This window comes from Micromys minutus (genome assembly GCF_963924665.1).
Source record: "Micromys minutus genome assembly, chromosome: X".
NCBI classification, from domain to species: domain Eukaryota; kingdom Metazoa; phylum Chordata; class Mammalia; order Rodentia; family Muridae; genus Micromys; species Micromys minutus.
The window spans coordinates 46,528,885-46,553,851 of NC_137970.1; the positions used below are offsets into that span (position 1 = coordinate 46,528,885).

The following is a 24,967-nucleotide window of genomic DNA, read 5'->3' on the forward strand; positions in this document are numbered from 1 at the left end:
AATATGTAATGAATCTAGAATACTTCATATGGACTTTAAATTTTTATATTGCAGCCCAAGTACATGAAACATTAATCTGAACAAGGACACAGTTGAATACTTTTGATTGCAGATATATATTAAAATCTTGTAGGACCCTAAGAATATCATTTATGAATATAAATTATTGATCAAAACTGTGCATGTAAATGTTGAAGATTATATTAAACATGATCTGAATTGAAGAGCTCCATATTTTACAGTCACTTAACTTGAAGGTAGTTAGCCTCCGTGTCATTTCATGGATTGCTATAAGACTCAAGTGAAATGATATCTATGCAAATGCTATACAAGCTGTAAAGTTATCTACAAAAGCTGAGTACAAAGAATGTATTATAAGAGTTCATAAACTTGGGAATTCCCAAGAAATGGAGGATTGTGAAAGGCCTAGTATCCTTAGCACATCATAGCAGTGGGTCTCAATCTATGAGGGGTTGCATATCAGATATCCTACATTTCAGATTTACATTACAATTCATAACAGTAGTAAACTCACAGTAATGAAGTAGTAATGAAATAATCTTATGGTTGGGATTCTCTACAACACGAGGAACTGTACTGAAGGGTAACAGCATTAGGAAGGTTGAGAACCACTGCGCTATAGCCTTCACAATCATTAAGAGGCCTTGATATGAAGCTCTACTTGGATAACTTCTTAGTTTACTTTCTTCTGTGTGGATGCATGAGATGCTTACATTTCCTAGGTCTTCTCTGAATGCTTCTTTCATCTTTCTAGCTACTTGACAAACTACAAGAGACTAGGGATTACTTCTACCTCAGTGTGGCAACTAGCTTCTACAAGTAGTTACTGAATTCTTTTACATTAAATTAAACATGCCACAGATCTGTATTAAAGCATACCTCTCTTTCAATGAAGACTATTTGAAACATCCTAAGATATAGATGTTAGACAGTGCCTATAAAAACCACAGGAGTTTTATATAATGGGAAACAGTTGGGAACTTACTAAAATGGTGGGAAGGAGTTTTATTTAAAAAAAAAAAAAAAAAAAAAAACTTCTGGGGAACCAGCTTTCAGACTATTTCCAGTTTTGTTCTTAAAACTCAATAATAATGTTGTTCACAAATGGCATCACCAAAGGACAATACTGTACAGTTTCACAATGTTTCTTTTTTACATTTAAACATAAATGAAGAAATATATATTACAGTGTATGTTATTATGTCATATTTACTATCTCCCTCAACTCCCCAGTTTGAATTGCTTCTCTGAGGTATAATTTGGAAGTACTGACCTTTTATTGGCATTATACACATCTTGGATTGCATTCCCATACTTCTGGGAATTTCAGTACATTTTTCTAGCACATTTCCCATAACTAGACTATCTTTTTATTCCTGTCCCATAAAACCTATAGGAATGTAAATAAGAAAGATACCATTATAGAACTAATACTACACATGTTTCACTTTCTGTGTAAATCATTAACCTTTAACACATTTTTAGTGAGAAAGTACAACACATTTTAATACTGTGGTTGTAAGTCATTGGAGCAGTAAACTGCACTTTGGTTTTGCATTTCAGAATTAGCATTCGCATTGCAGGTTTGTCACCCAGTTCCCATGAAACCTTAAACATATTTATTAATCTCTCAGCTACACTTGCCATAAAATGCCAACAATGTTGATACTTACTTCGCTGACTAACACAAAGATTAAATAAAATGTTTTTTGAAGACTGATTTTTAAAAACCTGTAAAAATCTAAGTTCCAAATCCCCCTATGTACCTGTGTATTTCTCTTTCATTGCTAGGTCTTTCCTTGGCTTCAGACTTAAACTGCCTTTATTTCCTTCTCATGCTATATAAACACTTCAGAATCAGTTCCTTATAGTTGATCTACCTAATAGGCCCAAGTTTACATTATTTTTCAATTAGAACTTGCTATACAGAGCCCTAGTTCTTCTTCCACTTTAATGCACTCTGAGAGAGGAAAAATAGAATATTCAATCTTTTTATGTTCCAAAGTCAAACCCTTCTTTTGCCCTTCCAGTACCTCCACATATAATCAAGTAGAGAGAGATGGTTTAGGATGATCATCAAGAACAAAACAAGAATGGTGAGTCTGCAAAGATGGGTCTACTAATCTCTAAATCTCGTAATAATTTATTCTAGGTATGATGGTTTATATATGCTTGGCCCAGGGAGTGGCACTATTAGAAGGTATGGACTTGTTGGACTATGTGTGTCATTGTGGATGTGGACTTTCGACCCTCACCTTAGCTGCCTGGAAGCCAGTCTTCCACTAGCAGCCTTCAGATGAAGATATAGAACTCTCAGCTCTTCCTGTACCATGCCAGCGTAGATGCTGCCCTGCTTTCACTTTGATGATAATAGACTGAACCTCTAAACCTGTAAGTCAGCCCCAGTTAAATGTTGTCTTTATAAGACTAGCCTTGGTCATGGTGCCTGTTCACAGCAGTATAACACCAACTAAGACACTAGGGTATATTAGGATATTGGCACCTAGATATTCCAGTGACTATTCTTTCAAGCTCTTGACCAACGTGTTCATCCCAACAATGGAAAAAATTATATTAGGATCAAACAATTGATAGTGTTTCTTAGACTTCCCCAAACAGCCTTACCCCTTCAGTTGCTTAACCTACTGGTTGTTAAGCTTGTTTGCTTGTTTGTTTGTTAACTTTCTTTGTCTTTTCCCACATCTACTAATTAGTTGTGTCACTTGGATTTGAACTGGGAAGTCATAAATCTTCACCTATAAGAAACTTCTTCAAGTATACAACGGGAGACATATAAAAATAAACAACAACAAAATCTAACCCAAATGTCTAGTACATGGATAAAGTATTATGGGTCATACAATGGACTATTTAACAACAGTCCAACCAGAGTGTTGTGGTAACACTTACAGATATAAGGAGTCTTACCAATACAGTTCAAGCTTACAAAAAGGAAGTTCTTGAGGGCTCATAGTTTATCTCCAACACCACAAAAAAAAAAAAAAAAAAAAAAAAAAAAAAAAAAAAAAAAACTTTCTAGGTTAAAGTTGCCACCAAAAAAGAAAAGATGAATTTAGAAGGTCACCTTGAAACTACAGTAAAGACTGGTACTGCAAAAATTTTAAGTTCAAAAATACTAAATATAGTAGCCATTGCAAAAATTTACAAACAACCAAGTTTATAAATCTTCTATTTATGAATACACATGGATATGAGAAAATTATGAAAGTGAGATTGATAGAATTATAAAATGCAAAGGGTTCAGAAAAAAAGTTTGCCTTGGTAGGGGAGTTGTAAGGAGATGAAAACTAAATATAAAAGTTGTAACCAGATCCTAGCTTTTATTTTAGATGATTGGTTCTCAATGGTTTATTGCATTTTTATAAACTACTACATATAAGCCAGTGTGAATTAAGAGCTCGAAATATAAAACATATCCCATGCTTAAACCCCCAAAGCAATGTAAACTATCTAATATATCTACATTGATAACACACTGAAATGAACACATTTTAAATATATTCAGCTCAATAAAAGTATAAAAACTTCAACTATGTATGTGTATTTATGTATAGTGGACACATACATGTGTATTCAGGTGTACATTCCCAAGCAGAGACAAGAAGAGGACTTTGATTGTTTTGTTCTATGACTCTTATCCAGTTTATTCCTTTCAGACAATATCTCCACTGAACCAGATCTAGGCAAGCAGCTAGTAAAGCCAGAAGTCTTTTCTAGCTTTCTCCCATAGAGTGTTGGGGTTGCAAGCATACTCAGCCACACACAGCTTTTCATATGGACACTGGGATCTGAACTCAAGGCATCATTCACCTAAAATCTAAAACTTTTAAGTATCAATAGGATACCAAACTTCTGACAGTACAGTGTATTCTGATTTTTTACTAACAAAATTAATTAAGGTGTTTTATAAAATTACTGCAAGATACTCTTAATAAAGCTCATGTGAAATATAATTGAACATTGCATGTATATTTCTGTCCATTCCCAACAACTTTATTATATATATGGAAGCTATTCCACAATCTGAGGGGAAAAAGGATCCAAAATGTGAAACTATTCTAGTCCCTACATATTTTGGATAAAGAATATCAAACCTTTATAACAATTCTGTAACACTGCTTTTTGTGTGTATACTCTGATGTTTTTCTTTAAAATCTATCTAGTTTGTATTTGAGGGCTTTGTTAACTCGAATCTACTTTATTTTGGACCTTCTGAAGCTATGATTGAAATTTTTAATGACTACAACAGAAATATAAGCTCCTTCTAAAACAGAATTAAACATTAGAAAAATATGCAGGAAAATAACAGCCCAGTCTCAGCTCCTACACACTATCAATATTAGCAATTAAACAGGTTTTCTAGATATATTCACTTTGAGGTCTTAGAATCTGAGTGTTAATGTTTTGTTCTTCTTTCTCACTTTATCTGACACTATTAATCTCTGTGTGGTAAATCATGAAACTAAAGCAGTGGTTCCCACCCTGAGAATTACAATATTCTATTGTTCATTGGAGTTTGGATTTATTTTCCTGATCATATCTTCTCTCCCCTCTGCAAAGGATGTGCCATTTGGCTTGTATTTATGCTACAAGCTACAGTGAATACAAATCAATGTTGCAAGATTTACTTAATACCCTTTGGGGAAAAAAAATCAGAGACCTAGAGGCATACTATAAAACCAGAACTAAAAATCACTGTTTTAGTGTATTGATCTCCAACAAAGTACCTGATCATTCCTCCCAGTGGGTATGAAACAGGCATCTGAGGGGAGCATAATGATTTGGAGACATCACATGTATCCATTTCACCTTCAGTCATAGGCTTCTTTCTACTCTTAGGAATCTGCTTGACAGAGGTAGTTTATAAGGGAGAAAAAAGAAAATCTAAATGTGAGATTTGAATTATGTGCTGAATCTTGACATTTTCTTTCCAAAATGCCCAGAGTTCTATACAAAAACGGTTAACAAAGAAACAACTAAGTATCATAGACATTACCGAAGCTATTTTCTTAGTTCATGCTACTGACTGACAGATTAAAAAAATTTGCATACTTTTTCTTAAGTAGATACCAAATAGTTTAATGTTTTCCTTCTTTTCTTTCCAATTAAGCTAATTCATTCTATTCAACATCATATTTTCAGGAATCACAAAAATGGATTTTATAATTTTTTTAAACAACTTTATTTTACAAAACAAAGATAAATGTACAGATTTTAAACATTTTTTGCTTAAAATTATACAATTTTTGTCAGTACTTTTTTTCAGATTTTAACATAATTTTTATATAAAACTATATGAATATATTTTTTAGTCAGTACTTGATTTTTTTCAAGGTTTGGTTGTATGCCTTGAAAACTTAATAGTTACAATGAGCTAAAGTACATGTAAAACAAAATGTAACATGGAAATAGTCAAAGTCTTCTTGTTTTGTAAATATATGTATATTTTTTGTTTTCTTTATTTCTTGGACTTCATACAGTCTGTGAGTTGTTTCTGGAGGAGTGCAAGCCTCTGAGGTTAGCATCCCCTATTTTTCTGTATACAGGTATTTTGGATTGCATCTATATTTGTGTAACATTTTTATACTGTGGTCATGGGAGCTAAAAGAAGGCATTGGAACTGGATTCAATCCATGCCTCTTAACCACTGAACCATCTCCCTTGTCCATATGCTATATGATACCAATCCCAGCAACAGTTGAGACCTAAAAGAAAAATAAATACAGAAAAAACTCTCTAACTGGTATTCTAATGAGCACTTTTCTTTCCCTTTAAAAAAAAGAAAAACATGGCTGTTCTCTAACTCTATTTACTCAGCACTTTCAGTTTATTTTTGTAGCATATTTGCCACCTCATCCTTAGCAGGAGCAATTAACAGTCCTTGAGATAAATACAATGTATATGTCCAACTTCAAAGTAATATAATATACAGGCTAAGAAAAGACTCCTTAGAATTTCTATCCATAAGCGATCTTACACATTCCTGCCTGGAATCATGGTTATTCATTGTTATATGTGATCCCATATAAAAATGCTAAACTTGTTCAGAAATAACAGAAAGGTAAATTGGAATTAGATACCAAAAGATCACTTTCATTAGCTTTAGATATAATCATACGTATGTACTTCTATAATTTCAGTTTATTTTTGCTATATAAAAACTACTGTATTTATGAAGCACATGGGATTATATCTATTAAACAGAATGATTGTTGTACAGAACATATAGGTAAAAATATATCCAGAATGCATATATAATTCAGCCATTAATGGGCCATAATACTTAATTAGATTAACCCTGCTTAATGTTGGGGACAGAGGAAAGAAATAGCGTAACTCTAGCCTAATAACCACAAGGATATTACTAAGATCAATATATCAGAAATATATTGGATTATATAGTATTTGCTTAGCATGTGGGAGATCCTTTGTTCAATCCTTATTCCTACAGAAAATGGGAAAAGTATAAAAAATTGCCAGAAAATGCTTTGTATATTAAACATTATGTACACATACAGCTCTTCAGATGTGATTACATTTTCAGCTCCAACATTCAAAAGAATATTCATTTCCTGTTCACTTCCCTCATACTCTGAAGATATGGCCACAAGGTCCTCTGCCCTTGTCAGTATATTTAGAAATGCCAGCCTTTATACAAAGATGTATTTTATTTGAGAAAAAAGAATATTGTATCACATTATCTCTTATAGAAATTAAAATAGAACATTTTGTTTAAAATGACTAGACAAAATCGAAATGCTATATTACATGTGTGCACAAAAAAATTCTAGGTGCCTGAATAATAATTTACTTACTGATTATAATGAGGATTATGATAGTCATTTCCTTTTTAGCCTTTTTAAATTAATACATGTATTATGGGAACCAGCATGATGGTTTGTTCTACATATGTATTATACAAAGATTCCATTGAGCTAATTAAATATATCCCACCAACTTAACATTTTTATAGTGAAAATGTTAAATGTCCATTTTAGCAACTTTGAAATATATATTACATTATTATCCATTGTGGTCACTATATAATATAATAACCAAAATGTATTTGCCCACCATGATATAGACATTTTAAAAACTAAGTTTCTGATTTATCTTTTTAATTTATTTGTGTGTGTATGCATGTGCCATCTCTTCAACCCCCAGAATTTCCTTTTTAAAGTTTGTATAGTTTGAATTTATCTCTGTATGTCTGTCTGTCTGTCTGTCTGTCTGTCTGTCCTCTCTCTCTCTCTCTCTCTTTCTCTTTCTCTCTCTCTCTCTCTCTCTCTCTCTCTCTCTCTCTCTCTCTCTCTCTCTCTGTGTGTGTGTGTGTGTGTGTGTGTATATACAATGTTTGCTTTGTTCATTCATAGTAAAATCTTTATTCCCTGACAATTTCATACATGTGCATAATACATTCTGATTGTACTCGGCCCACCACTGCCTCATGAATTTCTCCTCCCATTTTCATGCCCTTTTATTTTGATTCTGTTTTATGACCTACTAAGTTTAACTAGGGTCTCCTGCATAGGAATAGGTGTAGAGTTATCCAATGGAGCATGAGCTACTCGGTTTAGGCAATGACTGCCCCTGCCCTTGCAGCCACCAACTGGAAATAGCTTCCCAAGGACAGACAGAACACCAGGAAACCCTCCACAACCCATGGCTGATATCAAGTCAAGTCATCTGTCAGTTGACATTCATGTTGTTTCCATCCAGCCTTTGACTATTATGACTAATGCTAGAATAAGCATGAGTATGCATATGTCTATTTAACATAGCAACTTCTTTGAATATGTAACCAGAAGTAGATTTCTTAGGTCATAAAGTAATTCTATATGTAGATTTGGTTTCTTTGGTTTTTTTGTTTATTTGGTTGTATTTTTTTGTTTGTTTTTATTTTTTGAGAAGCCTCCATAGTATTTTCCAAAATGTCTATACTTATTTATAATCTTACTAACAACATATAATTTTTTTCATTTTCTCTAGTTTGCCAGCATTTATCACTCATCATGTTTGTAAGAGTAACACTACAGGAGTAAGGTGACGCCTGGTTGTAGTTTTTATTTTCATTGTCTTCATAATTAGAAATGCTGAATGTTTTTTCAGGTACTTGTTGTCCACTCTCAGCTTTCTATTCAGGAATGTTTATTCAAATTCTGTTCCTACTTTGAATTAGGTAGTTTTCTTATTTTTGAGTCCTTAGAGTTCCTTCTGTTCCCTTCCTGGTATATGGTAGGCCATCCCTATTCTCTATTGTTTCCTTTGTTGAGAGAAGCATTTAATGTTATGCAATCACACTAGGCTTTGCTTTTGTTCTCTATATCCTCACAAATACTTGTTCCCATCCCTTTTTTCTAATAGGCATACTCACAGATGTGAAGTGTGTCTCACTATGTCTTTGTTGTTGTTTTGTTGGGGGTATTGTGATACTGAGGACTGAAGCAGATAGTAAGCAACCTACCAATTGGATAAATCCATAGCCTCATTGTAGTTTCTATTTACATTCCACAATAATTAATTATGCCAGGCACCAATTGTATCTTTGGAGAAATATAAAGACAAAGCACAATTAATAACAAACTAATTACAAATAAATATACATCAAATCCCTCGACTCATTTTCAAGTGGGTTATTACTTTTTCTGTGGTGACATATGAAAGACTAGGGTATGTTTTTCACTGTCTGTATGATTTGATGTTAAATCATAACTCAAGTGGCTCTGATTCTGTGATAAATTTATAGCTCTGTTGCTTCTTGAAAAATGCTAGCCTAGCTTTGCCATCTTCCTTTCTATTTTGTTTCCTTCCCTGTGGAACTACATAGTCTGAACTTGAAACAAGAAGTCAATATTTCATCTTCATGACACTTCTATGAGGACCATTTCTTTCTGTCTTACAGTTAACAGAGATGAAACAATATTATAGTCATGAGGTATATCTGTGCCTTAACAACTAACCAATATATATAATTCTTTAGTAATTCATTGAATTTCAAGTTTAGGAGTATAACTCAGTGGTTAGAAAGTTTATGAGGCCTTAAGATCCATTTCCAGTGCTGGTAAGCAATTGATTGAATTTTGCCTATAGACTCAATTCTTTTCAATGATGTTAGCTGGTAGGCCCTAGCAACCTGTGCTTTTTCTGAACAGCTTAGTTACAAAATGCCTCAGCTAAAGAATCTGTCTGCTGATTGCTATAAGATACCAAATCTCTGCCAGAACAAAACTGTTACACATTTAAATCAAAAACCTTACCTAACCTCTGGGATTCCTCTCAACCATGAAATTATATTGCTTTTAAGTAAAGTTAAAATTATTTTATAAAAAAAATTACTTACCATACCTAACTCATTTATTCTTTATTCACTGAGCCAAAGGCTGTAATAAAGCCCTCAAGATATGTTCCAATAAAAGCAATCATCTATTGCATTTCTACTTTGTTCCAGGCACTGTGGCAGGGACCCTCATCCTCACATCATCTGTCACATGAAGCAGTGTTCTCTCACTTTACATAGAAAACCAAGCAACAACTTGAGATGTAAAGACATTTAACAGAGGTGTAGGTGGTAAGAAAGGGTACAATATAATCCTGTATTACTTACCCACTCTGGAAAGGGGTTCATTTGCTCTTTTGATGCTTCCAGTACTGATCTCAGCATTGCAGTCTTCATGTTGACCTTCTGTTCCCAAGTCTTGAGTGGGCTGTTTTTTCCTAATAGTTTCTTGGCTGAAAGATTTTTGTTGTTTTTGTTTTGTTTGTTTATTTTTGTTTTTGTTTTTGTTTTTGAGACAAGGTCTCATGTCACCCAGGCTAACCTCAAACTTACTCTGTAGCTGAGAATAACCTTGAACTTTGAATCCTGGCCAGGAGCTTTCTTGTCCATAAGCATTCCACTGTAGTTACAGGGTACAAGATCACTTTTACTAGCTCTTGATTCAAACAACTTAGAGTGATATTTTATATTAAAGTTTAGATTCTTAGTTAAGACTCAGAACCAAGACTCACACCTCAACTGTCCTCTTAGTGATATCCTCCTGCCTGTATCACCTTCAGTTTAGTACTTTGTGTTATGGATTATTGAAGGTTATGTATAATATCATCTCAGTGTAACAAAGTTGGGACTCACATTCCTAAAATTAAGAAAAAGCTTTACTATTAAAAACTAACTAGATAATAGAGTAAGAAAGAATCCAGCAGTAGATATTCAGATTGCATCATAATGTTTATTTTTTATTTTTTCTTGCTTTGTAATTTTGAACTTCTGATCCTAGGGTGCCTATAAAAACTAATTATAACTGCCAAAATAAACTGATTGTAGCATCTAATGCATTACATGTTTCTGTTTTTCATTTTTATTTGATATTCCCAGTATTTACATTTCAAATGTTATCCTCTTTCCTCCCATCCCTCCTCCCCCTCCCCTTGTCTCCATGAAGGTGCTCCCTCTCCCAACCACCCTTTCCCACCTCAGCACCTTAGAATTCCCCTACACTTGGAGAACAAGCCTTCACTAGACCAAAGGCCTCTCCTCCCATTAATACCAGACACTGCTATCCTCTGCTACATATACAGCTGGAGCCATGGGTCTCTCCATGTATGCTCATTGGTTGGTGTTTTAGTCTCTGGAAGCTCTGTGGGAGTTGGTTGGGCGATAATGTTGTTCTTCCCATGTGGTTGCAGATCCTTTCAGCTCCTTCAGTCCCTTCTCTAGCACCTTTGTTGGGGTCCCTGTGTTCAGTCTGATGGTTAGCTGCAAACATCCTCCTCTGTATCAGTATGGCTCTGGCAGAGCCTCTGAGGAGACATCCATTTCAGGCTCAGACCAGTAAGCACTACTTGGCATTAGCAATAGTGACTGGGTTTGGTGGTAAATATGGGATGGATCTCCAGGTGAGGCAGTCTCTGGATGATCTTTTTTTTAATCTTTGCTCCTCTATTTCTCCCTGTATTTCCTGCCTTGACTGTTTTATTCTCCCTTCTAAGGTGGCATCCACATTCTGGCCTTCCTTTCTTTTAAGCTTCATAAAGTCTGTGAATTGTTTCTTGGGTATTCCGAGCTTTTTGGGCTAGTATCCGCTTATCAGTGAGTACATACCATGTGTGTTCTTTAGTGATTGGGTTACCTCATTCAGAATGATATTTTCTAGTTCCATCCATTTACCTAAGAAATTCATGAAGTCGTTTTTAATAGCTGAGTAGTAAGCCATTGTGTAAATGTACCACGTTTTCTGTATTTGTTCCTCTGTTGATGGACATCTGGGTTCTTTCCAGCTTCTGGCTATTATAAATAAAGCTGCTATAGACATGGTGGAATGTGTCCTTGTTATATGTTGGAGCATCTTCTGGGTATATGCCCAGGAGTGATATAGCTGGGTCCTCAGGTAGAACTATGTTCAATTTTCTGAAAAAACATAGAGACCGATTTACCAGCTTGCAATCCCACCAACAATGGAGGAGTATTCTTTCTCCACATCCCTGCCAGCATCTGCCCTCACCTCAGTTTTTCAACTTAACCATTATGACTGGTGTGAGGTGGAATCTCAGGATTGTTTTGACTTGCATTTCCATGATGACTAGGGATGTTGAATATTTTTTAGGTGCTTCTCAGCCATTTGGTATTCCTCAAGTGAAGATTCTTTGTTTAGTTCTATACCTCATTTTTAATAGAATTATTTGATTCACTGGAGTCCAACCTCTTGAGTTCTTTGTATATAATAGATACTAACCCTCTATCAGATGTAGGACTGGTAAAGAACTTTTCCTAATTTGTTGGTTGCTTTTTTGTCCTTTGACAGTATTTTTTGCCTTAAAGAAGCTTCACAATTTCATGAGATCCCATTTGTAGATTCTTGATTTTTCCCCTGTGCTTATGTGTTTTAAACTCTTCCCCATTTTCTGTTCTGTTAGTTTCAGTGTACCTAGTTTTATGTGGAGATTTGTGATCCACTTGGACTTGAGCTTTGTACAAGGAGAGAAAAGAATGGATCAATTTGCATTCTTCTGCATGTTGACTGCCAGTTGAACAGGTACCATTTGTTAAAGAGGCTGTCCTTTTTCCATTGTATGTTTTCAGCTCCTTTGTCAAAGATCAATTGACCTTATGTATGAGAGTTCATTTCTGGATTTCTATTCTGTTCCATTGATCTACCTGCCTAGGTCTGTACCAATACCATGCAGTTTTTATCACAATTGATCTGTAATACAGCTTGAAGTCAGTGATGGTGATTCCCCAGAAGATTTTTTAGTGTTGAAAATAGTTTTTCGCTATCCTAGGTTTTTTATTAGTCCAAATGAATTTGCAAATTGCTCTTTCTAACTCTATGAAGAATTGAGTCAGAATTTTGATAGGAATTTCATTGAATCTGTATATTGCTTCAGGCAAGATGGCCATTTTTACTATTTTGATCCTTTCAATCCATGAGCATGCAGGATCTTTCCACCTTCTGAAGTCTTTTTCAATTTCCTTCTTCAGAGACTTTTGAAGTTCTTGTCATACAGATCTTTCACTTCCTTGGTTATTGTCACACCAAGGAATTTTATATTCTGTGTAACTCTTGTGAAGGGTGTTGATTCTCTAATTTCTTTTGCAGCCTGTTTATCCTCTGAATAGAGGAAGGCTAATGGTTTGTTCAAGTTAATTATATATCCAACCACTTTGCTGAAGTTTTTTATCAGCTGTAGGAGTTCTCTGGTGGAATTTTTCGTGTCACATAAGTACACTATCATGTCATCTGCAAATACTGATATTTTGACTTCTGCCTTTCCAATTTGTATCCCTTGACCTCTCTTTGTTGTCTGATTGCTCTGGATAGTAGTTCCAGTACTATATTGAATAGGTGGGGGCGAGTGGGCAGCCTTGTCTAGTCCCTGATTTTAGTGGGATTGCTTCAAGTTTCTCTCCATTTAGTTTGATGTTGGCTACTGATTTGCTGTATATTGCTTTCACTGTGTTTAGGTCTGGGCATTGGATTCCTGTTCTTTTCAAGACTTTTACTATGAAGGGGTGTTGGATTTTGTCAAATGCTTTCTCTCTCTCTCTCTCTCTCTCTCTCTCTCTCTCTCTCTCTCTCTCTCTCTCTCTCTCTCTCTCCCCCCTCAGGAGGGAGAGCGCTCCTGGGAGGGAGCTCAGCTCTTTGCTGACAGGCTATGAGTTCCAATGGTGGTAGGCCAGCTCTGTGCTCTGCAGTTTCAATGAGGCACATCCAGAAATTAATCTTCTACACCACTCCCTTCCTCTACAAGGACAGAAGCACTGGGGTATTGCTAGCATGTGTGAGTAGATAGCTGGTCTTTTCCTACTATCTGACCAAAATCGATGGCACCCCTATGTTGAATCAGCACCTGGTTTCTGTCTCAGCTGATATCAGTCTGTCAATCAGCCTGAACCTGCTGAAGTGGCGAGAAACTGTAGCATACCATTAGGTTTGTGTGTGTGTGTGTGTGTGTGTGTGTGTGTGTGTGTGTGTGTGTGTGTGTGTGTTTGTTTATTTGTTTGGTTTTTTTTTGGTGAGTTTCACTCTATGGCATCCTTACAAATACAGCTAAACTACAAAATGTAAGGTGGACCAATACATGCATGTTGTTAGCAAAGAATCCTTCATTAAGTGTTCTTTCATGTACTTGCTTTAGCAGAACATCCTCTCTCCTGTGTCTGCTTCAGCCAAACATTCTTTTATGAGTCTGCCTCCATCTTTCACCTGTGTCCACTTCAGGAAAACACTTCACATGCTTGTCCCAGCAAAACATCATCCCTCACAACTGACTCTCCAAAGAACCCTTGAGTTTACACTTCACAAATCTGTAACAACTGTTCAATTTGAACAATAGAAAACAATAGACTAAAATCTGAATAGAGCCTATAATGAGTTGAATAATAATGGCCCCCATAGACCCATATGTTCGAATCCTTGGTCACCAGGGAGTAACACTATTTGAAAAGACTGGAAGTATTTGGAGGTGTCACCCTGTTAGAGGAAGTATGTCCCTGGGGGTAAGCTCTGAAGCTTCAAAAGGCAAGACAGGCCCACATATTATCAGTGTTCAAAGGATAAGAGAAAGAAAGTTGTGCATAGTAAGGTCATGTAAGTTAATGGATAATTTGGAAAGGGGATTCTGGCACATACAATGTCAATAAACCTTCAAGACCTTGTGCAAAGTGAATTGAGCCAGTGAAAATAGACAAATATTATCCACTTCTATTTATATGACATTCTGAGAATAGTGAAACTGATAAAGAGAGAATGTAGAAAGGGATGTGACTCAGTGGCTAAGGGCAATTGTCACCAAGCCTAAAGAGCAGAATTTAATGCCCAGGACCCATGTGGTGGAAAGAGAAAACTGACTCCCAGAAGTTACCCTCTGACCTTCACCCCCAACACACAAAAAGAAAAAAAAAGAAATATTTTAAAGAGAAAGTAGAATGATGATTGTAAGGAGGTTTGGGGTAGAGGGTTATTGCAAGATGAAAAGAGTTTAAAAATACCACTATAAACATACTAAACACTTCTGATCTATACCCACAAAATTGTGACAATGATAAATGATATGCTATATGTATTATATCACAATTAAATTGATTGTGTAAAAGATAATTTTAGGCTGAAAACTAAACAAACTTGGCAAAATACAGTTACAAATTTAAAGAGCTGAGTGATATCAAAGTATGATAAATCTGAATAACTCAATGTCAAGGTATATCATAATTAAGCTCTTTTGGGTTTTATTTTGTTTATAAATTTATCTGTCTGTCTACCTGTCTGTCTATCTGTTTATTTATTGATTGGGAGACCTGGCAAGCTGCCTGTGAACTCCCTAGGCAGCCCAGACTGACACTGAGCTTGCATACCTCTTGGCACAGCTTCCTAAATGCCAGGATGATAATATTGTGCTGCCACTCCCAGCACTCATTATTAAACATCTGAAGAGTAAAGTAATGAAGACTATTGAAATAATCCAGGAGAGAGATGCATATTTTAGTTCTAGAAAAATACCAATTTGACAGTGGACATATTCTTGTCTAAAAGCATTGAAGCCAGAAGAAAATATCATATTTCCCAAGTGCTAAAAGAAAACAGCTGCTAATTTCAGATTCTGTATCTATAGAATCCCTTCACAAATGAGGATAAAATAAATGAATTTCCTTGAAAAAAAAAAACCTCAGAGTATTTTTTCTGTCAAACATATTCTTAAAGATTATCTAAAACGAGTTTTAGAAACAAGTAATATGAGAAGGGACATCAGAACCTCAAAAAGAACAATGTTGAAAGAGTAGATATAATAAAATATGCTAGTTCTCATAAATTTCATAAATTATTTTGATGGTTGAAATAAAATATGTTCCATTATTTGATAAAATGTTGATTGTATTTAGAGAAAATACCTAATCATAATACCTAGAATCCTAAGTACATAAATATACAAAAATTAAAACCATTATTCAAATAAATACTTGTGCACAATTATCTACAGAACTATTATTAATACTCTTTCCAGAACAAAAAATACCCAAGTATCTATTCACTAATGAATGAAAAAGCAAACTGTGGTATATCTGTTAAACAGAACATTATTCTTCAGAATACCATTATGTGTTGTAATATCCTTGAACCTTGAAAGCATTATGCTAAATGAAAGACACCTGCAACATATTGCATGATTCCATTTATTTACAAAATATTCAGTATAGATATATTCATAAATACAGAAGGTAGATTAGTGCTTCCTTTGGGATGAGTATGAAGGTTGGAAGAAAATTAGGAGTTCGATAAGATTTAGAATACAAGGTTTCTTCTCAGGATAATGATAATGGTCTAAAATCTATTATAGCAGTGTTTGACAGCCCAAAAGTCATTAAATTTTACATAGGGCTTGTTTCCTTCTTTCCTTTTTCTTTCTTTCTTTCTTTCTTTCTTTCTTTCTTTTTTATTTATTTTATTTTATTTGGTTTTTGTTTGTTTGATGGTTGGTTTTGGTTTTGTTTTAAGATAGGCTCTAACTCTGCTCACTCTGTAGTACAGACTACCTCAACATGTGCCAAATCCTATCTTTGTCTCCTGAATTAGAGCCATGTGTCACCACACACGGCTAAATTGTATGTGTTACATTGAGTCACTTATATGCTATGGGAAGTGAATCTCAAACATTTTGATATGGTTGTTTATCAAATATAATTGTGTAGAGAAAAATGGAACTAAGTGGAAGGTTTCTGTTGCTCTGTGTGAAGTGCCAATTCCTCTATACCAAGAGAGTTGGCAAGTTATGTAGTTTACCTACAGTTGGCAAGTTATGTAGTTTACCTACAGTGACCACTAATAAAATTTAAGAAAGCCATACTGGATGAAATATTTTTTAAAAAATTAAAAACAGAAATAGAATCCTTCAAAACTGTTCATGTTACTCCACAAGTAAGAAAGGGAGGGAAAATAGAAGAAATTGAAGAAATTAAATATAAAGTGTTAGAAAATGTACAAAAAAGAATAATAACTACATTAAATATAAATGATCAAAGTACATCAATTATAAGATATTAGAAAACCAGGAATGATAGAGAAGCCAACCTAGGCTACATTTCATGACCCTGTCTCATAAAGAAGCAAAAAAGAGGGAGGACATTATTGTATTGAATTAGAATATTAATCGATTACATTTATTATATATTGTCTGCAAGAAGTTCATTTCAAGCACAAGAGAATAGGTAGGTTGAACATACAAATGGAAAAATATATACATTACAGTGATTAGTGAAAAAGAAACAGGAATTGTTGTATGAAAGATAAAGCAGACTTTTAATCAAAGAAAATCAATAGGCAGAGAGGCAGATTATATAATGATAAAAAGGAATGAATAAAACTCCTAACAGAGTCTTGAAATACATGAAACAAGGAAACGGACAAATCCATAAATATAGTTGGCAATTTGAATAACTCGAATCAATTAATAGAATTGGTGGGGCCTAAGTATAAAGAACTGAACAGGACAGTGAATTCACAAAATCTAACTAATGTGTAAGTAGAACACTACTTCCACATACAGCAGAATATAATTTTTTCAAGACTGAATCTCCCTACATAATATGCCTTGAACTCTTGATACTCCTGACTCAGACTTGCTCATGGAAGGATTTATACACATGTGCCACCATGCCTTCCTCAGATATTACCTAATTTCTGTGCAACATTTACCAAGGTAAATCATATCCTCAACCATAAAACAAACTTTATCAATTTTAGTAGAGTTTGCATACTACAGAATATGTTATATGATCATGAGACAATTAAACTGGGAACCAGTACCAACAATGTAGAGAACTTAACAATACTTATCATTTGAGATAATATGCATCAAAATAATCCATGACCCTTGGAGATCATATCAAAGGAAGTTTTTAAAGCTACATAGAATTCACAGTAATAAGCAGATTCACAAAAAGGACTCCCCAAGCCCGGGTAATGTCAGTAGAGAACTCTAACAAATATTAGAATTAACACAAACTTTATCCAACCTCTTCTAGAAAATAGGAAAGAAAAGAACAGTATAACATTTACTTTGTGAGCTTAATGTCATTTTAATACCAAAATGAGATAAAACACCCCAAAATATAGAAAAATAAGGACCAAAGTTCTGATCAAATTCAATATAAAAATTCTCAACAAGATATTAATACTACAATGTACAAAACAGTTGTGCTTTGTGGTAAAGTGGAATTTGCTCCAGCTTTTATACAAGACTGGTTCTGTATTTAGAAGTTAGTAAAATTAGCCTCATACATTGAAAGGGTCAGTGAAATAGCACAGTGAGTAAAGGTGCTTGAGTTCATTCCCGGAACCTACATGTAAAATTGTCCTATGCCTTCATACATGAGCTGTCTCACACACATATGCACAGGCATAGGCCCAGGCACACAGGTCCAGTCCAGAGAGATGGCTCAGCAATTAAAAGCATTTGCTGTTCTTCCAGAGGACCCAAGTTCTATTCCCAGCACCCACATCAGGCAGCTTACAACCATCTGTCACTCCAGCTCTGGTGGATCCACTGCCTCTGGCCTCTGTAAGCAGCTGCACTCAGATAGGCTAAAAAAAACAGCTAGTGTCATATTTTATGAAGAAAAAATGCTGTTTTCTTCCTAAGACTGAAAGAAACAAAGCACTTGTCATTTCTTATTGTTATTGACATGGTACTAGAAAATGCTAGCCACTATACTAAAACAGGGGTTGGGGGGAGGTCTACTGGTTCAGTTCAGGTTTAGGTTGATGAGAATTTATAGGTATAGCTTCTGACATTCCTAGGAAACAGATCTCTTAGCAAACTCCCCGATCCTCTGGTTTCTATGAACTTTCCAGTCCCAACTTCCACAGTGATCCCTGCACACTGACTTGTTATCCAATACCAAATGGTCAGCCCTAAAAACATACATGCAAGTAACAAGATATAACTAAGCAGATCACATTTATACATTTAGAACTATACATTTATATATGTATTATATATGAACATATACATAATACATATAACAAAATTTAATGAAAAGGGATCCATGAATTTGAAAGAAACAAGGGGGTATATAGGAGGTTTCAGAGAGAAGAAAGAAAAGGGGAAAGTAATTATATTATAATCTCAAAACTGAAAAAAAATTTAAGATATAACTGGTGTTTTGTTTTGTTTTTAAGAAATGGGAATTTTTACTGGGCAGGTCACAAGTCTAATCCCAGCACTTGGGAGGCGGAGGCAGTGATTTTGATGCCAGCTTGGTCAGGGCTGAAACCCTGTCTCAAAACAAAACAGAACAAAATAAAAGGAATAGGGATTTTTGTCTGGCTTAAGCTTCAGCAAGTTCTGTGTATTGTATCACCACTGCTGTGAGTTCTCATGTGCTTCCCAGCTGTCTAAAAACAGTTTCTTATAGACCCCTACTACCTCTAGCTTCTACATTTTTTTCGGACACCTCTTCTAAAATAATCCCTGACTCTTGGAGGAAGAAGTGTGATACAATATTCCATTAAAGGCTAATCATTCCATGGTCTCTTATTTTCTGCATCTTGACAAGTTGCCGGTCTCTGGGTTAATTACCATCTACAGTGAAAAGAAGTTTCTCTGAGGAGGGTTTCAGAGACCCACTGATCTGTAGTTGAAATGTTAAATCATTAATAGCTTAATACTGTTGTCTATTTTGAAGAGTAATGGTAGTATGTACCCCACTGAAGACTAAGGTTCTTGGTCCCAATAAATATATCAGGCAGATCAAGCCTTAAATCAAGTTAGATAGTGGTTGTTTACTCCCATAATATTATTGCCATTATTGTACCACTTGGGCATGTCTGAAGTGCTTGTTACACCTTACTAAGTAACTATTGGAGTTTGGTAGCTGTTGTAAGAGGATTAAGGATGTGGCCCCTGGTAACTTCAACCATGCTCCAGTAGATGACTACACATCCAAGTATATGTGATATATGAGCAACACAAATTTTATGAAATAGGGTCTCATTGTGTAGTTGTAACTGTCCTGGAAACTTGCTCTGAAGATCAAGGCAGTCTGTAACTCATAAAGATACATCAGCCTCTGCCTCCCAAGTGCTGGGACTTAAGATGTATGCCACATGCTTAATGGAGTTTCTTAATAATAAATAAATGCCACAAAGGTAGTTGTATAGTAAAAGAGGGGTTGATCTAGGTGGAGTTGAGGACAAGCATGAATATGACTAAATACATTGTATGAAATTCTCAATGGACTAATAGAAAAATGAGAAAAGGGAATAGAGTTGATATGCTTCTCACTTAGTAGAAAAGAAAATTGCTATTTGTAGATTATGTGGTTGTCTATATAGGAAGCTTCGAAAAATGTATAAAAGAAACCTAAGAATTAATATTACTTCAGCAAATTTGCAGAGTACAAAATTAAAACACAAATCACTTCAACTTCTATATGCATTTGTCATATATGAAGTTTCTTAGTTTAAAAAAAAACTGTGGTTAACTCATAGGCTTTTATTTGCTTTGACCATTGCTTGGGTTTTAATTATTGAGACATGGGCTTGCTATGAGCCAAATCTGGCCTCCTACTCACTAAGTACTAAAAATGGATTTTGACTCTATAGTCTTCCTACCTCAGCCCCTCATGTGCTGCTATTGCAATATAACACTAGCATGTGTGGCAGTGAGGTTATTATTTCTATATTATGGCTTAAATCCACCAAATTTTACACTTCTTGTCCTTTGGATTTTTATTTTTATTTCCATTTTTGCTGTTTCATGTGTTATAATTCTATTTCAGTGATGCATTATGGGTATGTTTCTCTATCTAGATAGTTTTGTGATATATAGATAGGGATAGGGATATGGATATAGATATAGATGTAGATATATAGAGAATATGTGTATTGTATAATATCTATGGATTTATTATATAATACATAGGAACCACTCCTCTATTAAAGTTATCATTTCCTTATACAAAGATAGAGATTTTACCTCTCTTAAGTCTCTTCATTTACACAACACATTCTAATTACCTGAATGTCCTTGATATGTATTGGGAACTACATGATACAATGTTGTATCTTTGATTCTATTTTATTTATTTCTTTGCCATACTATAAAAAGCAAGAGAATAACATGTATTGGTCTTTACTTATAATCTTTTACCTTTTTTTTTTCTTGGCTCTTTCTTCCTTTGTAGTTGTTTAAGACTCCTTCTTTCTCACTTATTTTCTTTTTTAGACCATTCTTTGGGGTAGGCCAACTGGTAACATATTCTCTTTGTGTACCTTTGTGTGATGATTTTTTGGTATATCTTTAATTCCCGGATAGCACTTTGACTAGGTAGAGCTAAAATTGGAGTTTAACAGTTCTTTTAACAGTTGAAAAAAGTATGCAGTGTTTCCCTGAGATCTTCCTAGCTTCTGATGTTGTATACATTACCATTTAGGTTCCTCTTTTCACTACACAGAAAGCTTCATTCTTCTCTGACTATATACAAGGTTTTTTGTTTGTTTGTTTTGCTTTTTTTTTTTAATTTGAAATGTTATCCCCTCCCCCCATCCGGCTCCCACCCCTTCCCTCTCCATTCATCTTCACAAAGGCGCACTAGCTCCTAGTCACCCTCTCCATCCCATTGCCTTGGCATTCCCCTACATTAGAAAAACGTGCCCTCCCTGAGCCAAAGGCCTCTTCCCACATTGATGCCAGACACTGCTACCTTCAGCTACATATGCACCTGAAGCCATAGGTCTCTCAATGCATGCTCAATGGTTGGTGTTTTAGTCCATAGGAGCTGTGGAGGGTTTGGTTGGATGATAACATTGTTCTTCCCATGAGGTTGCAACCCCTTTCAGCTCCTTCAATCCTTTCTCTAGCACCTTCATTGGGGTCCCTGTGTTCAGTCTTATGGTTAGCTGCAAGCATGTTCAGCTGTATCTGTGTGACTCTGGCAGAGCCCCTGGGTAGGCATCTCTATGTGATTCCTGCCAGTAAGTACTTCTTGGCATCAGCCAAAGTGCTTAGGTTTGGTGGCTGCATGCGGGGTGGATCCCAAGGTGAGGCAGCTTCTGAATGATTTTTTATTCAATCCCTTCTCCTCTATTTGACCTTGTATTTTCTCCCCTGATTGTTTTGTTCTCCCTTCTAAGAAGGACTCGGGCATCCCCATTTTGGCCTTTCTTTTGGGGCTTCATAAGGTCTGTGAATTGTTTCTTGGATATTCAGAGCTTTCTGGGGCCAGTATCTGTTTATCAGTGAGTGCATACCATGAGTGTTTTTTTTTTTTTTTTGTGACTGGGTTACCTCACTCAGGATGATAGTTTCTAGTTCCATCCATTTGCCTAGGAATTTCATAAAGTCATTGTTTCTAATAGCTGTACTCCATTGTGTAAATGTACGACACTTTCTGTATCCATTCCTCTGTTGAAGGACATTACATTCAAGGTTTTAAACTTGTGGTTACTTTTCAGAAATTTAAATATTATATGGCTGCCGTTGACTCCCTCAACTAAGCTTTTTTTTTCTTTTTTTTTTTTAACTTTTTTTTTTCCATTTTCATTTCTGGTATTTCAATTTGGTTCTTATTTATAGCTTCAATTTCTTTACTAAGACTATTCCTTTGTCAGATGACTCTAAGTTATATCAACTGTGTTCATAATTATTCATTAAAGCATTCCTTTGATGGCTACAAATATATGTCATATGTTTCTATAATCTCTGTCTTCTCACGGGTGCCTTCTGGTTTTAATCCTTTTTTTTTTTTTTTTTTTTTTTTTTTAGTTTAAGTTAGACTTTGTGGTATAATGAGTAAGTTAATTGAAACTTCAACAGTTCATAGTTTATTTAATGTTCTAAATTTTGTTTAAAATCTTTTGGCACTCTTCAGTGCAAGACTACCTGCTACTAACTGGCATACAGCAAGGGATGGGCCAGCTCGCTCAAGTTTCACTATTCCAGTTTTGTTGAAATGAACATATGCTTTTGCCACTGGGTAAAGGTTTCTCTGCTAAGTTCCTGCTAGTGTTCCCTCTTCCCTTCCCTCTGCCACAGCAGATATCATACTTCCCCCTCTATTTTTGTCTGTGCTTGTTGTTAATAACTATGTATAGGCCCATCCAGTGTGTACCAAGGCTGAGACATAAGTGACAAAGAAAGAAAACCCAAAGACTTCACCCTTATATAGTTTCTTCTGTATGAAATCCACAACTCATCTTCAACTTTCACAGTCTTTTTATGATTTTCTATTTTTCTAAGGTACCTGCCTAGCTGTAGTTACAGGAGAGGAGCCATTATTCCAGAGCCAGAAGTCTGACTTACATTTGATTTAAATTGTGATAAATGATAGTGTCTTTATATTTTTTCATTTACTTCTTCATATAATGTCACCATTTTGAAATCCATTCATCTTGATAAACATAGCTATGTAGTGCATTCATTTTAAATACTATAGAATTTTCTGTTGTATGAATATGCAGCAAGTTGTTTATCTGTTCTCCTGTTGGTGGGCAGTGAGGCCTCCACTCCTTCTTTACAAAGCCAGGATAAATATTCTCATTCATGTCTCCTTGGATACTGACTATATTTGTAGGGAGTTTATCCAAGCCTGCATCTCAAGTGGAACTGCTAAGCCATAAGAGACAGAGAGCATTGTCATCTTTATCAGATATTTCCAAACTGCTCAGCAACCATGCATGAGATACTGCATTTTGTCACAGCTTCACCAAAACCAGTGTTGAAATAGTCTATTTGATTCTCCTTTAACCTATGAATTTTTTTTGCTTGTTTAAAAAGCCATTCAATAGACTAAGGTTATAAAAATATCCTTCAGTATTTGCCTCTACATCTACTAAAATGTTTTTTCTTCAAATTAGGTCTTTAGTCTTTATCTGTAATTTGCTTTTGTGTATAATCTAATAAAGAGATATTATTCTTTTCCAGTATTAATAGCTATTATCCCAGTACCACTAATCATTTATTTAGAATGGTATGAACTCACTGCTAAGTGGATATTAGTCCAAAAATTCAGAATACACAAGATACAATTCACAGACCATATGAAGCTCAAGAAGGAAGATCAAAAAGTGGTTGCTTCTGTCCTTCTTAGAAGGGGTAGCAACATACTCAGAGGAGGAAATGCAAAGACAACGAGTAGAGAAGGGACTGAAGGAAAGGCCATCCAGAGACTGCCCCACCTGGGAATCTATCCCATATGCAGCCTCCAAACCCAGACAATATTGCTGATATCAAGGAGTGCTTGCTGACAGGAGCCTGATATAGATGTCAGAGACTTACTGATACAGATGAGGATGCTTGCAGCTAACCATCAGACTGAACACGGAGACCTCAAAGGAGGAGTTAGAGAAAGGACTGAAGGAGCTGAAGGGGTTTTCAACCCCATAGGAAGAACAACAATATCAACTAAGCAGAACCCCCAGAGCTCCCAGGGATTAAATCACCAACCAAAGAGTATACATGGAGGGACCCATGGCTCCAGATGCCTATGTAGCAGAGGATGGCATTGTTGAACATCAATAAGAGGAGAAGCCCTTGGTCCTGAGAAAGATTGTTTCCCCAGTGTAGGTGAATACAAGGGAGAAGAGGTGTGGGTGGGTGGGGGGGGGAGCAGCCTCATAGAAGCAGGGGGAAGGGGATGGGAGTGAGAGGGGGGAACAGGGAAAGGGGATAACATTTGAAATGTAAATACATAAAATATCCAATAAAAATGCAAATAATACCAGACAATGCTATCCTCTAGCATTCTTTGGCATCAATGGGAGAAGAGGCCTTTGGTCCAGGGAAGGCACATTTTCCCATTGTAAGGGAATGCCAAGGTGCTGAGATGGGAGAGGGTGGTTGGGAGAGGGAGCACCTTCATGGAAGTGAGGGGAGGGGGAAATGGGAGTGGGAAGAGGGGATAACATTTGAAATGTAAATACAGAGAATATTCAATAAAATGCAAAAAATAAAATGAAACAAAACATAAATATCTATCAAATTAATATAAAAAGAATTTCACTTCAAATATATAGCACACTCTCATTTTACTTAGGTTGATTCTGAAGTTTACAAATAACCCCAAATGAGATTACCTAAAATATTGAATTTAAATACATTATAATAAAATAAAATAAAACCTTAATCTTAAATCCACTTTGTATTATTACTGGAACTTTGAGGGGCAGAAATAAAGATTAATACTGATTAAATCCCTATTGATATCAATTAATTACTGATTATGTATTAGGTACTGCTAGGCAAATTAATGCTAGGATAATTTAATTTATTCATTGTAACAACATTGAGAAGCCATGATGTTATTTTTTATTACAGATAAAAATACAAAAATGTTGAAAGTCATGTTACAAGTTGCATGTTGTAGTAGTGTGATTGTTCATCATATACAGGGGTTTGAGGTCAAACCCCAGTTTCACATACATATATACACACACAT

At 35.3% G+C, this 24,967-nt stretch overlaps 1 protein-coding gene across 8 annotated transcripts in view; it reads left to right on the forward strand.

The window, feature by feature from the left end:
* The window catches only part of EDA (ectodysplasin A), a gene marked incomplete at both ends in the record, with an annotated part of 368,129 nt that overhangs the window by 293,115 nt on the left and 50,047 nt on the right, over positions 1–24,967 (forward strand). The window contains one exon of one of the 8 annotated variants that reach the window (XM_080911011.1): positions 4,071–4,089. The exons of the other annotated variants lie outside the window; for them this stretch is intronic. Coding sequence (XP_080767137.1) covers positions 4,071–4,089 — 19 coding nt within the window. The remainder of the gene's footprint in view (positions 1–4,070; positions 4,090–24,967) is intronic. 8 annotated transcript variants of the gene reach the window in all.